The sequence below is a fragment of the Struthio camelus genome, chromosome 1 (genome assembly GCF_040807025.1).
Source record: "Struthio camelus isolate bStrCam1 chromosome 1, bStrCam1.hap1, whole genome shotgun sequence".
Lineage (NCBI taxonomy): Eukaryota > Metazoa > Chordata > Aves > Struthioniformes > Struthionidae > Struthio > Struthio camelus.
The window spans coordinates 204,364,699-204,382,498 of NC_090942.1; the positions used below are offsets into that span (position 1 = coordinate 204,364,699).

Genomic DNA, 17,800 nt, shown 5'->3' on the forward strand with positions numbered 1-17,800 from the left:
ATGCCTCAATCTAAACAAAAGATTCCAAGAATCATCTGCAAGCTGCTACAAAACAGTATGCAGAATTTGGTTCATCACCTCTCTCTAGAGGAAATCCTCCTTTTATCCTTGGGCAGAGATGAGTACAAACATGAGCTGCCCCTGCTTAAATGACCAAATAGCGCCTCTAAGTACAAACAAACTATTTGAAAAACATTAGTAATGTGACAGTCTGTGTTAAAAACAAAGGCATGTTAGATACTGTTGTACTGACAGTTACTCTGTACTATAATCCTCAGGATTTCCAAGTATTATCACAGTATGCAACAATCCTTTTATCAGATTACTAGTGATAACAATAGGCCTCCATTCCCTTTTAAGAGTAATTCCATTCCATTTTATTTTCTCAAGTATTTGCCAAAGACTGCAGGAAAAGTAAAGGGGTCTGATAAAATAAAAGGCAATTGTAATTTTAAAATACAAGTCAGGGTTTTTTCTGGTTCAGGTTCATCCTAAGTCAGTCCTTTTGACTTTTGCCATAATCAGCATTTAGATTGCGAAGCAGAAATACTATAAATTTCAGTATTTGCTGCAGATTTTGCAGATGTGTTTACACTTGCACGAAGCACTTTCATATATTGAAATTATAAACATCTCTGTTTTATCATTAAATGCCAAAGCTAGAATAACATCCATCATTAAAAAAAAGCCTAAGTACATAACTTAAAAGGTGCAGTGAAAATAGTTGGGTGAAACACAAGTAAAACTGGGACGTTACCACTGAAACACTGATCGGTTTAACTTGAATGCCGACCAAAATGCCAACATCTGAAGTTCTGCTTTGGTTTGTTGTCATACTCTTAGAAGCATACACAGATTTTTTTTTTAAATTTAATCTCCAATAAATATTTAAGCATCAGAGGACTAGCGAAATTACTGTACCCATCCTCTTTATTTAAAAATGCTTACTTTGCTGTTTTTCCCCATTCAATCTTCCCCATATTTTTTAACAAAGATGCAATCTCATCAGTATTCACGAAGAAACTAGAGAAAAGGTAAGAAACGTTATGAAAGTCACTATGATGATCTAAATCACTTTATGAGATATGTATCATTTTTTTAGGACAAAATTCCTGTACTACATGAAAAGGCAAAAAAAAAAAAAGTTAATTAGCTATTTCATTCCTTCACTTGTGGATGACAAAAGCACTAAAAATTAGCATGTTAACAACCTATTAACAACAGACTTGGTTGTTTATTTATCTTCATATCTGTACTTAAAAACTCTCCTAGCTCCCCCCCCCACAGTACTGCAATATTTATTTATCGCGTTCTCATCAATAACCAGTTTAATTCCATCAATTTTTCCTCACAGAGAAAAAATCCTTCCAACAATCCTAAAGATCATAATTGAAACCCAAAACATATATATTCTTTTTCTGTTCTGTTTATCGTTACACTAATAAACAGCTCTATTTCCTTTCCCAAACAAAGCTAGAAGCATCTTTCAAGTACTTTTACAATAATTAGCCTAGCAGGACAGTAAATATGATTCTATTCAATCAAATTGTTAGCTTTGCTGACTGTCTAGTCATCACTAACAATTCATTAAAACTGAACCATATGTAGTACTGAACAGCCCACCTTCTCTGAAGCATTTCTGCTCTTTTTCCTCAAGAATACACCTATCCCTTCTTCTTTGGTATTTTATGCCTATGGAATCTGTCCGGTTTTTCGCACCTTACCAGTTGTAATTTTTTCATCTTCAGTGTTATTTTGGAGCTGCACCAGCATACAAGGTCTATATACTCATCCTTTATCGAGTCTCCTTTATTCCTCTTCTAACAATCTATTTTTCGTTTTCAGGTCCTTAAAAGGTCTTCCTGTGCAATTATTTTTGACTTTGCATTATGTTTTTTGCTTTCCCTTAGGGTGGGAGATTTTGCCACTGCATTTAATTAAAAATTTCTCTGAAATTCTCCTTTACCACTCACATTACCTTTAAATGAGGCCCTACCCACCAATTCACAGAGTTTATTAAAGGATGCGGTTAAAAATTCCCTTACTCTTATTCTGATTCCTCCTTTTACATGTTTCTTGCGCTCAAAGTATGAAAGATTAAGGAGTCAAGTAGTAATCTTTCAGCTTCATTCCTCTGTGTCAGTCAGAATTCAATGTAATGCAGCCCCTCCTCTCCTGGCATGGCTCCATTTCTTTAAACAAAATGGGTTCCCCAACGTGTTCCAATAACCTAACGGACTACACATCACGCTCTTTCAACAGACGTTCAGGCAAGAAACAACCATCCCTAGCACCAGCTCTTGCTCCGTCATAAGCAAACCCGTAACCTGACAGCATCCTTATTCTTTCCCTCAAATTATCATTTCTGAGCGTACCCAATACACACTACATGCATACTATATACACTGCAGTCCTCTGACAAGCCCTCCTACCAAACTGCAGAGCGTCAGCTGAATCACAGCTGTGACACACTTTCCTGCTCATTTCCTAACATTCAGGTACAGAAATTTTATGTTTGCAATTTTCTAAGGAAGGCAAGACGGTAAGCGGAGTTTCCAGGAACAACTTCTCAGATACCTGTGCCACAAAAAGCATTTAAGTTGTTTAAGTCTTTGTTGAAGATGAGAAATGGATTTTTTTTAAAAGGCTTAAGCTGCTACTTCCTCAGTTTATTTCCACTTGGAAGGGAAGGGGAGAAAGTTTAAAAATGTTACGAGTCTGCCAAACATTTTTCAGATGTAGGTGTATTTCTTTTCAGATAGCAGTAAATGGTATGTAGAACACTGTCTTTCCTCTCTGACTTCTCACATAAAGGACACTGCTTTTAACAATATGCTTATAAATACCCGAACTAGTAAAATGTTTTGATGCACTGCAAGTGAAGCAGTTTGATTTGTGCTGTCTAACTCTTAAATGGACAGCTTTTATCATTGAGATAACCAGCGCATCCATTTACCTTCCCACATACCTCCGGCTCCAGTCATTTACCTTAGAGATGTTTTTTCCTTCAAACTATTCACTCTTGAGAGCTCATCCTCAACCGTCAATTTTAGATTACGAATAATCTGAAATTAAGAAGTGAAGTCTTAGCTCCTTTTATACCAAAAGCAGATTATGCAGCCATCTATTATCTACAATATGACAAAATCAGAATATGACATTTTGAACTCCACAGAAAAATAAAAATTTACTCATTTACAGCTGATCATAATTAAGGTCACAGTAAGTCCATTCCTTCTCAATATGCCTTCTTACATTGCTTAACACCTAAAACTTGCGGTTTTTGTAAGCATAGCATGTAACTAGAAGTAGAAGCTGTTTAGCCTGGAGAAGACTGAGGGGGCATCTTATCAGTGTGTATAAATATCTTAAGGGAGGGTGTCAAGAAGATGGGGACAGACTCTTCTCTGTGGTGCTCAGTGACAGGATGAGACGCAACAGGTACAAACTGAAACACAGGAAGTTCCATCTGAACAGGAGGAAAAACTTCTTGACTGTTGACGGTAACAGAGCACTGGAACACGTTGCCCAGAGAGGCTGTGGAGTCTCCATCCTTGGAGATATTCAAAAACCATCTGGATAGGGTCCTGTGCAACATGCTCTAGGTGACCCTGCTTGAGTAGGGAGGGTCCTTATTCCAACCTCAGCAATTCTGTGATTCTATGAACTAGAAGCACGAATAGGATTCTGCTTTTGCAGGAACAGCCACTGAGAGGGTAACTTCTACACAAGAGGGTAAGCTCAACCTGAACCAGGCTATGGGAAGACAGGGTGGGTGGGTGCCAGCTGCTGATGGTCACACTGGGTAATTAAGCAAATTCCAAGGGTGGGGGGGGGGAAGGAGGAACCAGACTTCGATCCGTGACCAGATGAGGGAGACTAGGTTTCTTCACATGCAAAGTGACAACTGGATTCAGGGAACATGACAGTTTAAAACCAAATTGCATGGAAGAATGGCTAGGGACTAGTTATTTATTTTATTTCACAACACAATTACAAAGGCTCCTAATGAAATAATCAGGTAGCAGGTCTAGAAAGAACAAAGGGAGCTACTCCCTATATATACCTCATTTTTAATACTAACCTGTGGAACTTGTTGCCACTGTAGTATGTGTATACACACATACAGCACCACCAGTAGTTTAAGGAGTTCAAGGACATGTTACCCCAGTTTATGACAGAGTGGGTCAATCGCTACTCAACGAAATGGCCCTGACATAACCTCAAATTACAGAATTCCTGACCTGGACCATGCTCCCTAACTGCCCAGGTTCTGAGCTTCATCCTCCAAGCATCTTTCCCTGCCTGCTGTCAGAGATGGGAGACTTCATTACACGGACTTATGGTGTGATACAGCACAGCAGGTATTATGTGTTTCTCTGAGCAGCAGATATGATGTGGAGGAGGTACTAAAGACCCGGGACAAGCAGGCTCAGGTGCGCATGACTACTAAATCTGGAGTAGTTTGATGAGGTTAGAGAACTCTGGAATGGGAAAGACTTGAGAGACTTTCAAAGTCCTAAAATCACTGCCCTTTCGCTGGCACTGTTTCACTGTATTACATTTTCCCTGTCCTCCCTTTCCATTTGTTGTTTCATAGAGCAAGCTCTTTAGGGGCAAGGATCATCTTTTTGTTACCGGTCAGTCACCAGGCCCTAATTTGCGACCAAAAATAAATTTAGACCTGGGGGAAAAAAAATATAGAATACTTTACTGCAAAAGTCTCATAAAGAAAGATGGATCACTAACTTTCAACAAATATTTGAATGTACGAGTTACAAAAGTTATTTCACAGTGCAAAAACTTAACTACCTGAGCCAGATCACAGTAGGTTCTTACAGAAGGTGTAATTTTTAATTCCTTTGCAATCCTAACAGCACCAATCAAGCAATTTTTCTTCTCTTCAAGGTACTGTTTAGCCTTTGCAACTTCTGCACTGTAACTGTCAATATTCATCAATAATTCTGCATACAATTTCCTTTTCCTGCATTAAAAACAACATTACTTGTCAGAATGTAATAAACACTCAGCAGTGCAGATTCAAACTGCAACTGTAAAACACAATTGCCACAGTTCTACCACAACACAAAGTGGATGCATCTCAAACTGAAGTATGGTTTTCCTGATACCGTGGAAACATGGAAGCTGATATAAAAATCAGGTCAACCAAAAAATTTAACAGAGTTCATAATAAAGAGCCATAGCCTTTGGAGAAACATTTTTTTTGTTTTTTATTACATGTTTTAAAAAAAAAATCTCTCTTCCAATCCAGCCTCCAGATATTTCCATACACATTAAACTGCAGACCAAAAGGCTGAATTCTGTAATTTAGTCTATTAAGATACCAGACCTCCCTTTTAGAGGCTCTTTTGGCATACATAAACATATACATAAATTTGAGGATACAAATATTATTGAAAATGAAGAAATAAAAAGGTTCTTGGGCTTTTATAAGCCTAAAAAAAACTTTCAGAAAGTTGATTCTGTAAGTTATTCTTGTTCTGAAACTGATCATTCGGTTAATGGTACTATCAATGGTACCTTCCGAATCAAGCTATTTCAGGAAACAGACATGAATAAGACTACTTAAAAATTTTTTTTAAGTAACAGAGAAAACACATGCTAGCTTCCTCCAGCCATACAAAGTAGCTCCAAGAACTAACACACCATTATGAATGGGCAAAAAAGCTGTACAAAGATTAAAAGACAGGTATTATTAAATACTGCTATAGAAGTCTGCATTTCAGCTGAATTGGAAAGAATTTACTGATAAAAATAACTCACTCCCCCTTCCACCACCAACCCTACAAACCAGAACGTTACCTGGACTGGAGAGAAGTAATAAGTTCATCAAATATTCTATCTGCAATTTCTGCCACTTTGTCTCCTTCCTGTTTCACTTTCAATTCCAAGTATTTCAGCACCTATTACATTCAATAGTGAGTAAACATTCACTTAACTCATTGTTCTCACATGAGTATTTCTGGTTTAATTCAGAACAGAAAAAATTAATCAATGAACTAAAAGAGTGACAAATACTCCAGTAGAAGAAGTGACAGTAAACCTCAGTGTGGTCGGTCTTGACTAACAAAAAAAACCCCAAACAAAAAGACCCACGATTCCAGGTTTCAACCTTCAGTTTTCAGAACACCGACTGTCAGTAGAACTACTATTCTTTGCACAATCAGCCCTCACCATGAACTGAATTATAGCAATAGAGAGTAACTATAAAGATACAATAGGGGAAAAATTATAGCTCACCCATCCTTTTGTTTTCTATAACCTCAAATCAGCTCACACTCTCTGGATCATGTCAACCAAAGTCTTTAGGTCTAACAGGCAAGAGATGCATCTTTCTGTCTTGGGCTCATGGCCTCACCTTCCTTATTGGACATTCTAACATAGCAGTGTGCATAGGTGATTATCAAGCTAAGATTCCTACTGTATTTTAAACTCATTGTGAGCAGTAAGGAAACAAAAGATTTTCCCTCTTGTTAAGCTTCAGTTCTCTGTTGCTAGAGTGACATTTGATAAAGAGATTGTAAAAAAAAAAAAAAAAAAAAAAAAAAAAAAAAGCCCTCAGCAATACAACACTGGATTGGCGATACTCAGCTTCTGCTGAAAAGCTTGTTGGAAGACCAGTTGTGTGCATGAGTTAGAAAAACGGCAAAAATGCAAGGTTTTTACAAGACGACAGATCAGCCATTGCAGCAAGACAAACTGGAGAGGGGTGGAAAACAGGGTTTAAGGGCAACACTTCATGCAACACTTATTAGAATGAATTTGCTTTAGGTTTTTGGACCATAAAACACTGCTGTGTCTGGATAACTTAGAATACATGCAAAAATTTCAATAAACGGCAAAGATGTAAGCTTTTCCTTAGCACACTTGATATACATAAGAATTAAAGCTGAAACAAACTATCAATATGAAGAAGTTCATAGAGTATCTAGTAACACCTTTTTGTTAACAGCATTACCTAGTTATTTTAGGATTTTTCCTACGTTAACTTCTGCATAGAAAAATGCCTGACTTTACATCACCTGTTTTTTTTTTTTTTTTTTTTTTTAAATAAGAGAAATAGTACCCCTGTTGCCCACAGATAATTTCTTTTCCATCTTTAGATCCAAAAGGAGGCACAGGAAAACTAGAGAGTTAGCTTAGTTGTTAGAGGAAAAAAGAATGCTGCACTTCACCCCGATGCAAGGAAACAAACTAGTACTTAAAGGCTGGCTTATATACAGTTCTGTTGAAGTTACTGGGTCCACTCATATGTTTAAGTAAAGCATAGGCTCATGTACTTTGCACAGTCTGGATCTTAATGCTGCAACTTCCACAAAAATAATGCAAAGAGTTAAAGGACAGAACAGACATCACTGCAAAGCCAGTAAGAGCGTGAACATGTTATGCTTGACTGAAACTTTTTGTTATGAGTAGTCACACAAAAACATTTACTACTTTTTAGTAGTAAAAGTTTATTCAATTTATTTCTACCTACCTCATCCGCATCTTTTAAGTGGCTGAGATTACAAACAGCTATCCACAAAGCTTCATCAATATCTTCCATAGTTTTGCTGTCCTGGTGAAAAATTTGTCAAAGAATAAGAAGTCACTTCTATGATGAGACGATAAGATAGGCTATAATCATTTGCCATTTCTAATTAACAGAAAAGCACCTGAAGTGAGTGACTCTGATGATCTGTGTAAGGCTCTGAGTAGCTCTACAGCAGGAAACAGGCCCAGAACATTGGCTCACATGAATTACACTTTTAGATCGAGAGTATTTTCATTACAGTATCTCTGAAATAAGGATTCTAAATTATTTTTTCTGTTAAATGCATACATTTATTTACACTAATTAAAAGAAAAAAAGTAAATAAACTACTCAAGAACTGCATTTGGGGAATAATAAAAAAACTGCAGTAAGACAAAAAACACACAATAATCTTCTAGCTTCATGCTGATGAAGGAAAAGATAGAAACAGTTTGGTTTAAAATCAGCATAGAAGTGAATGTACATACAGAAGTGACTTACTCTGTCACTGGCATTACTAAAAACAGTGTTAAGAGTGCTGGTGTTCTGCTAAAAACAAATAAAAAACAAAAAAGGTCACCAGTTAGGGATGTCCCAAAAAGTAATCAGAGGGCAACAGGTGGAGGTTAGGGTCGGTGATGCTTAAGCCTGTCAAAGCCTGTCGCTACCAGGCAATCAGTTTAGTTTGCCAAAAGGCAACTTAACTAACATCCAAACTTCCTCAAGTACTTAAGGGTTCCTCATGGTTTAGCAGAACAATTACACAGGAGAGAACTTAAAGCTTGACTTTGAAAACATGAAACAGTTTTGCCTCTGACCAAACACTAGCATAAGTGAAAGGAGGTAGCAGCTCCCTGCAGCTACTGCTGCAGCTACTGCTGCTTTTGCACCATGATTAGGTGGTTTTCTGGGAGAGATGAATTAAGTCACAAGCATCATTTTAGAGATCATGGAGTTTAATAAAGAGGTCTGCTGTCACTGTCATCTCTAAGAGCTTTCTGACTAATGTATCTGAACATCTCACACAAACTATGTCTCTGCCTCAGAAGCAAAAAAAAAAAAACCGAAGAAAACCCTCCTGCTCTTATGACTTATGTTAACTGTGTCAGGAATATCTCCCTACGTCAACCATTCCCACCCTATTTAGAGCGGCTGTAAAGAGAAGTAATAGGTAAAAACACCTGGGAACAACACAGCTCCCTCCCTGCTTCGTGGTTCTCACTATGATCAGCAGCACAGAAATAAATACCCTTTCAAAATTCAAAGTACGTGGATATATATTCAATGATAAAAAATAAATGACATTGCCAAAAATATAGTAGTCACTAGGTAAAGAATAAAAAAGATTGAAAAAGCCAAACGAAACAAAAGCAAGTACCAGTTTATCAAGTTTAGAATTAATTTAATCTCAATAAATGTGGTTTTTCAAAGAATGAGCTCAAAAGAGGAGAAAAAAAAAAGTAGTTCAATAGCTTTCCCCAGAAAAGAAAACTTTCAGTCAACAGAAGGGGTGACTACCACCAAAATATTACTTAAGACTGCAAACTCAAACGTAGAAGATGACCTCAGGCTATTTTGTTAAAAATTTTGTAAATGGTAATACATTATAGTTTGAGATAACATCTTATGGCTTATTGCAAAAAATTTTTTCAGGAACGTTCAGAAAAGAAAACCATTTTTAAACTTTAATGGGCACCATAACAAAACTACATTAGGAACTATTACAGAAATTTACAAATTATGCATCTTTGAAGGTAACTGCATAGAACAATCTTCAAGCAAGGAAACAGGACTGGCAGGAGATACATCATTCAGTCCAGTTTTTTTTTTTGTCATTTTAAGACACCAACAAAACTAGTTCACCTGGCCTAGGACTTGAAATTCATTCAGAAAGATCAGGTGAGAAAACTCTTAGGAGAATTTTTTACGAGATACCCACTTGTCCAATAACCTAATCTAAGTGCATTATTGCCCTGAGAAACTGCCTAACTACGCTGAGGACATGCATTGCATAAGTCTTGCAATTCTTCACCTTGAATGAAAAGAAAAAAAAAGCTAATATTATGAAGCCTCAGATGTCTTTCTGAAAATCTAAATTCAAAATATGTACTTTCACAGCCAGCTGAACACGTTAGCCCTCCTTGGCTTATGATCTGGTTTGGTCTGTGTTCATTTTGTCAGTTAGTCTATTAACACTGTAGCTGTTGACACATCAATTTCATGATAAGATACACATAATCAGTAAAGCTTCAGGGTTCTGACTGTACCTTAACAGAGTATTAACTATGCATATACAGAAATAATACATGAGAATATAACGAAATTCAACATTAACACACCATGTCTACCGGTGGAGCTAGAACTGGTTTGTACTTCAGCCCACCATCTGAAGAAGTCGGATGCTGAACGTTTTTCTCTTTGGCATCGTGACTGAAGGGCCTGCAAAATGAAACTGTAAGATAAAACCCTACACACTGTAAGTAGCAAACTTCCAAAAACTGCTTTACACGCAATTTCAGTATTTCCAAAATCTGTCCTTAAACACGTGAACGTGCCTACTTCTAAAACAATTAAGACTTTAAAGGTGAAACACTACAGATACCTCATTTTTTGAAAGGTTTCCTCCTTTCTATTAGTATAATCTTAAAATTCACCTTTAGCCAATGGCTATACACCCGGCAATTCTAGCAAGGCAGAACAAAACCTTGGGAGGCAGTAGTGATTTTTTACCCTTCCTGAGAGCAAAACGCACAAATATTAGTACTTCAGGATTAATTTCTTATTTGCTTTCCAAGCAGTTTCTTTCAGACACCCCGTAACGTATTGATTAGGCTGTTAATTTTAGAGTATGTGACACATCATGTTACAACAATATCGTTAAACAAAACTGTTGTACAAAAACATTACAAACTGACAATCTGTTAGGCAGGCTCTTACATTTTATGCTACTGTCACCTATCCCTGCTCTTCTGCAAAGCACAGAGACCTAAACAGCTATTAAGATTTTCACAGCAACAGTCTGCGTGAATCTGTAGTTACAGGAAGGAGACACTGTGTTGTTCTTCCCGTGGTCAAGTTTGTTGTTTCTGATGGACTGTGAGAAAATTCAGAAAATAGTACTGCAGAGGCTAACAGCCGTACATGAAATCCTGAGTTTATATTTTACTTTGAACAACTTCAACATGACTTCATGCACCTATCTCAGAAGAGATAGTCTTTATACCTCCCTTACACAATTAGACTAGATCCATAAAAATTACTGGGGCCTATTCCCATTTATATCAACAGGAATTTCCATGGCAAGAGCAGTGATATAGACAGACGAAAGTCATCCCCTTTAAGATTAACCTTCTTCAAATTCATGTAGGCTAGACAAGTTAAGTGAGAGCAAGCAGTAACGTAGTTTAGATATGACCTTAACATAGAAAGTTTACCGGCATGAAATCTTTACAGTCATGATTGGTTATTTAAGTGGAAGATAAGGGGGGGAGAAGAAGCGCTTCAGTGATATAGCCCTTACTCTCATTGCCTGGTATTTCATCAATTCTCTACCGTGCCTCTGATCAGGGAATTTCCACAAACAGGGTTTAAAACCTTGAGTTCCAAATACTTTCAAGTCAAACCATATCTATTTCTTTTTGCCTTCGTGAAATCTTTTTTTTCAGATGTTAGAAAACCAGAAGGCCTTGAGCACTTGTCTGTCGTCCTCAAGAAAGCCGTGTTCTGGCTGCACTGGAAAGCCACAGTGACAACATATTAAAGTTCAGATTACATGAAGAAATTGATTAAGAATCAGAGTAGGTCAAAACAGCCAGAAATATGTTTGGTCAGGTCCCCCGACTCTGACATTGAAATACATTGAAAATAGGTGGGTTAATAAAGGTTTACCTTGTCAACTTTGGTGCATTTCTACTGTGCAGTCCAAGCGTAAAATCAACTTTGGTCTAAATTCAGAGGGAAAAAGCAAAGCAAAGTTCAACTGCAGGATGAAATTCTAGTCCCAGTAAAAGTCTTCATTCAAGCCTGTTTTCACCTTCAGTCCCTCCCCATTTTTCAATGGGACCAAGCTTCAAAGCAACTGCTGTTTATTTGAGCAACTAGATGTTTAAGAAAACAGTTTCCAGGTCAAATTATGTACCCATCAGAACATCCTTCTAGCAAATGGAAAGCGTTCCTAGTAAAAGCAACACTCATTTCCCGTGTTTGCTCTTAGTATTTTTCACACTATAACGTAAAACTGATGCAGGCTTCTAATGTTATCGTATTAATGAACTTCATCATCACTTTTCTATATAGTTTAGTGCCATGGCTTAATTCTCCTGACAATTTCACTTTTTTGTATTTTACAGTAAAAGCCAAACCTGAATTTCATAACATAAATGTCAGACTGGTCACACCATATCTTTTGCATACATTTAAAAATATTAATTAAAAAAAAAAATGCAGTTAACATTCCTCCAAAATATGCGTTTCCTTTGAGCAAACAGCATCAGCGAGCCACAATGCAGAAAGGATTCACAAGCAGTGCATCTTTTTTTAAATGAAGGAACAGACAGAACTACACTCATAAGGTATGGACAACTGCGCAAAGGGAAAACTATTGTTTTTCATCTTTTTATTAGGAAGTTGAAAGGGGAGAATTTTTTTTTAAATGTACACATAATTTTTTGCCTGTGTACGTGAAGAGGAGGTGGTGGAACGGAGTTGACAAAAACAGGCATTAGAGAGAACACAAAAATAAAATTTCTAAAACCAGAGTTTGGACATCAGATGGGCACTACATAATCATGTTGCACTGCCAGAAATGCTAACGAAGAGTAGCTGGGAAGCAGGAGGCGCTAAAGATGCTATCTCCAACAGCATTTCCTGAACAATAACTTCAAATCTGTCCACCTACAACACACAAGGGAGAGGGGGAAAAAGAGGAACTGAGCTTGCTTTAGTCGCTTTCACCGAGAAGGCAGAAGATTTCGTAATATCATTATTTCAGACCATCACAAGGAATACTGAACAGAAATCTTCAGGTTGATTTACCTGAAGCTGAGAGAAATCTAAAAAGTCAGCTTCTTCATCCTTTTCAGGACGCTCTTCCTGTGACTCTGTAAAAGCAAGCATACCAAGCATTCGGCTGAAAATTGTAACTGGAGGGCATATTAACCAATGAGACAAAAAGCAAGAATACATGATCAGTAGTCAGGATATAGTACAGGATCACCAGTCTCCTATGCAGTCTTAATGAAGTAAAAAATGTGGACATTGACTTTTATGATGACAGCATTTAAAAGCTAGGAATAGAAGTTGAGATAAGTATAAGTAAATTTTCTTAAATCCCAGAAGACTTTCATATCTCTTTAGTAATTAGATTATCATCTGCATGATTAGCTGTATGATACTGCTCCTACGTTCAGGACAGGATGAACATATGACAGGGAAAGCAAAAAGGCAGAAGAAAACACATTCAAAATATACCGATATAGTACAGAAGAAAAAAACCCAATTCTTTTGTAATACCTCAATAAACGCTATTTACTTAACAGAATTTTGAGAGAGTTGGAGAAAGATATTCAAGCAAAAAAAGCCTAAGTAAATGAATTTTTTTTAAAAAGGAAAATAAACATTTCAGTAGCTTCAAAAAGAGAAAAAACCAGGAGGGGGGAAGAGAAGGGTCTTGGTTGTTTTTGTTAACTGCCAGGGAGGTAGGAAACAAACAATGCATTAATCAAATCCGACAGCTTAGCTATTGTCTTTGAGAGACAAACTAAAACATGAATAATAATAAATACTGCACATCACAAAATTTCTGGAAATAAAAGCCAAAAGTCTCACCTTTCGTACTCACAGCTTTCAACATATGACAGGAATCACTCCTTCTGTGATTTCGTTCTGTAAAATCCTTTTCTAATACCTTAAGATGTTGCCTTCAGAAGGAAAAGTAAAGTTTAAAGATAATAATCAAGTACAAACTCTACTGCTTTTCAGCTCTCTTAGAACTGTGTCCACTTTTTATGAAATGACATTACATAGATGGAATGTGCAGTTAATGAAATGCACACCATGCACGTGCTCACAAACAAATCACACTTTACCCTCTTCTACTGGAAGCAAAGACAAAGGAATTTACCTCTATGATACTAAAGCTGGCACACGCGAACGCATTAATGTAGCGCTTTTAGGTTAATATAGAGTTGTTGGGTACGTAGAACCAGCAGCACTAGAAAAATTACTACATAACAGTTAATGTCACATCCATTCTGTACAGTTATTGAACTAAAACCAGACTAAATAAATTAAGTGATTTAATTTTTTATTTACTTGTAAAATATACATTTGGATCAATTTGAGATGTTAGTAACCTAAGAACTTATATTTGACGATATCCCAAGACGCATTTAAAATGTCTTTCCCCTTAACCTACCCAAAATACTATACCTTCACAGATATACTACTACATATATAGATGTGTTACACACATACGTAGTAAATAAAAATGGTCTCACCCATGACGCTGCACAATATAAACATTATTTTCTATTATTTCCTCAGTACCATTCCTTGGTATTTGGTTAGATCTTATGAATTAAAATCACTAGCGTAACCTAAACATTCACATACTTTTTATCTTTTGCTTTTCTTCTATTCACTTCTTCTTCATTATTGTCATCCACTGAGAAGAATCCTTTGTTCCTACTCATCGTGGAATCAGACTTTCAAAAAAAAGATGACAAACTCACTTTAACACACATTTCTTCACTTGAGCAAATACTGCAGTTTACACCACTTGGCAAATATTAAAGAGAAAAAAAAAGACGGACAAGCCGTATCAAATACACATCCGTATTGGCTCTGAAAAGCCAATCCTTTGAAGATTACACAACAAAAATGGCCTTCTTTACTATCCAGCTACTCCACTAAGTAGTTCTCCACCCCTTAACCTTACCACTACCAGGCATGGCACGAGGTACTATCACACGCTTTCAAACCACATTCCTCCTTATACAGCCACAATATGATTATTTGCCTTTTCTGCAGAGTAACAGCATAGGTTCATGCTCAGCTTGTGACCCACCACGTATACTGACCCCAGTTCCCCTTCTGAAGACCTGCTACTGGGCCACTCGTATTCCCGTATTTCTGCCCGCGCAGCAGCTTGTTCTTCTCCCTTCCCCCACCCCCTGCTCCTCGCCGGGAGCCCTGCTCTTCCCTAGCCGCGGGCATCCAGGGCACCCTTGTCAGGGCGAGAGCCCAGGGGAAGCCCTGGGCGCCCGTCGTGCCGCAAGGCAGCCGGTAAAGAGGCTGCGAACAAGGACATACCGAGAGGACCAGGCGAAGAGAGCAGGGAGCGCAACCGCCCCTCCGCGCGCGTCACACGACAACCCCGCGGCAGGCGCCTTCGCCGCGCCAGCACGCGCCACAGCGGCCACCGCGCGCCCTCCCCGCCAGCCGCCAATCAGCGAGCGCCTCCCTCAGCCCTGGCTCCCATCGCAGCCAATCAGGGCGAGGTGTAGCCGCGGAGGGCGGCTGTTGCTGCAGCGCGCCGGTTGCTCTCGTTCCCGCGCGCGCGCGTGCGTGTTGAGGCTCGTCACGGCGAGCCTCCAACGGCCGTCGAGGCGTGGCGGCGTAGCCCTGCCCGAGTCCTCCCCTCACCCGCTCGGAGAGCAGGAGCTGTGTCTAAAGGCGCAGGTGCTTTCGTGGCTAGCGCTCAGTAAGTCATGATTCAAGGTTACTTTATTCCACAGGCACTCTCAAAACGTGCAGAACAACTAAGAGTAGAAGAGTAGTTTTTGCGGTGTTTCACCTGTTGTAAACTTACCACAGCATCCTCCAGAATTCTATTTAAATCACCTAAGGTAAAATTCAGTTAAATCCACTAATTTTACCTTGCAGCTTTTAGGCACCTTTCTTGCAAAACCACAAGCGAGGCCAGTTTTGCCAAGAGGTAAGTTTCCTAGGAAAGCTTAGTTTATTCATATTTTTGTACTGATCACAGTAAAACTAGTTTCTGCTCAAAATGTGTAATCTTGAAAGAAGTTGATGTCTTAAGCCTTTGTTTTAAATACATTAACTATTTTTTTGGGCTAGGATTTTGACTCGGATAATTAAGCAGAGTTCCAAAGTTCACATGAACTCTTTAGGTGCTCTTAACTACAGAGCAATACCGGAGTGGTGTGGCCAATGCAAACAATGTTAAGCGGGTTGAGAAAAGAGTTGGAGGAGAAGGCAACAGTCCTGTCTGCTCAAAGGACAGAGGAGGAATTTCAGGAGGAGTAATGTGGAAGAAAGGATGAGGAAAGGAGCCTGTAAAGTTCAAAAATTCACCAGTTCTGTGGAAAGAGGTCCTCAGCTACTTTCTGTAAAAGACCCAAGTCAGGCAAAGTGGGATTGTTTTAATTACCTGTGCTTGAATATGTTTTGTAACATGATTTGGTTGCGAAGGACAGAACTTTCTAGTTTTTCTTGGATCATAGTCCTCCTAAAGGTGATTCTGCTGGTAAATTGTTTTCCCCAGAAGCCCTTTGCATTAACTAGGACCTGATTATAGTCATCTCTATAAGATGCTTGTGGAAATCGGTTGTCAAATTTTACAGCTGTGCCTTGCCCAGCCTGGCTTGCTTTGAGGTGGTTTGGCCTGCAGGAAGTTTGTTTCTTATAGGTAGTTTAGTAAGGCTGAGGACTGCTAGGACACCGGGAGGGATTTCTGTGAAAATATCTTTGAATGGAGATCCTCCAAATGGTGACTGAACCAGCAGTTTAAACCTATAGTATATCCTGAACCGCAGAGAGTGCATCACTGAGACTAACAGGCAACTCCCTCTGTTTTCATCTATGACAAGCACATCAAAAAAGATGCTATTTGACTTTTGAGTTAAGATTTCAAAGTATCATCCCTTCCTGCACAACTCCAAGTGCAAGCTGCTGCCTCATTCTCCTTCCCCAAGACTTTTTACCTCCTCTTCAAGATCCACTGGCAAGGGAACCTACGTTTGTCCTAGGATTGCCAACCCTGCATCTCTAATACACAGATGGCATCTTTGACATCTAGACTCAAAATCTGGACTCCCTTATTCATTTCTGTGATTCAGTAGCTATCACCTATTCATCAAGCTGTTTCTAAACACAGATAGCTTATAAAGTACAATATAAAAAATACACAATCTGGAACACACCTTCATAGGCAAAACCAGAAACTACCGATATACCCATAGCACATCAAAAAGGCTGTGATGCAAAAACAGGCTCTTAGATACTGTCAGATTTGTTCTGGGGTGAATACTGTGTTATGGAAATTGTTCGACCCTAGGTTTCCGAGGAGCAGAGTCTCACATACATCTAAGAAGTGAATTTAATTGTTTATTTAAATGATGGTGCAGCAAAGTAACAGCTCAAGCTGGGTGCCTCTGGGGAGGGACCGCAAACAAAGAAATTTGGGGATAATTATACTCCTTACAGTCTTATTTCTCTGCCTGCCCATAACAGTCTCTTCCAGTCGTCTTTACTGAGTAGTCGGTGGTCTCTTTCCTCTTGATTGGTTCATATCTATATCCCAGGATGGTTGCTATGTTCCTGCTTCATAGTGCCTTATCTTATCCGAAGGGTAACTGTTACCTCTGTCCCTTGTGTTCCGTATCTTTGAGGGTTGGTTCTAGCTGGTTTTGCAGTCACATCCTTAGCAATGTCTCTCAAGCTCACTTACAATTCAGTCTTGCAACCTGCATGTTTCATCTACTTTAGGCACTAGTGCTAAGCTGGGCTAGAGCTAAATTAGCTCCCTTTTCTAACAACTGTGGAATTCCATCTCGGTGATCTAAAGAGCGCCTTTGCCCTATGAGGCTGCTGCTCTGGGAACGTAGATGAAAAGTTAGAACAAACCACATGTGAACTTACTTTGATACAAAAAGACCCACACTTGCTGATCGTACACCCCTGGTTGCCATATCCCAGCCTTACCAGGATGGTATTATGAAATTCAGTAGTGGGAGAAGAGTCTGTTTGGAAATTTCCCCATGGCCCCTATCACTGACCTCAAAGAGCCCTCCAGGCTCTATAGCTTTATTATTGGAAGAAAAGCTTTGGTGGATTAATGTATTTGATGGGACTAACTGGGACTGAACAATAAATATGACAGCTGCCAGTGGAATTCCACAGCCACTACAAAAAATGTCATACTACAGCAGAATCGTTAACAATTCTAGACCGCTTGTACGTGCCTCACCAAAAATATTGTGTCATTTCATCCCCAGGATGCCTTTGAGAAAACCCTGTTAGTGA

At 38.7% G+C, this 17,800-nt stretch overlaps 1 protein-coding gene across 1 annotated transcript in view; it reads right to left on the reverse strand.

Moving 5' to 3' along the window:
* RNF17 (ring finger protein 17) overlaps positions 1-14,931 on the reverse strand; it is a 57,128-nt gene extending 42,197 nt beyond the window's left edge. Inside the window, exons 1-11 of the mRNA XM_068930295.1 lie at positions 14,846-14,931; positions 14,147-14,238; positions 13,361-13,452; positions 12,569-12,633; positions 11,423-11,478; positions 9,874-9,973; positions 7,499-7,579; positions 5,824-5,924; positions 4,813-4,984; positions 2,989-3,065; positions 949-1,023 (exon numbers count right to left, since the gene is read on the reverse strand). Of these exons, the coding sequence (XP_068786396.1) occupies positions 949-1,023; positions 2,989-3,065; positions 4,813-4,984; positions 5,824-5,924; positions 7,499-7,579; positions 9,874-9,973; positions 11,423-11,478; positions 12,569-12,633; positions 13,361-13,452; positions 14,147-14,226 (899 nt within the window). The 5' untranslated portion in view covers positions 14,227-14,238; positions 14,846-14,931. The remainder of the gene's footprint in view (positions 1-948; positions 1,024-2,988; positions 3,066-4,812; positions 4,985-5,823; positions 5,925-7,498; positions 7,580-9,873; positions 9,974-11,422; positions 11,479-12,568; positions 12,634-13,360; positions 13,453-14,146; positions 14,239-14,845) is intronic.
* Positions 14,932-17,800: the final 2,869 nt, after the last annotated feature.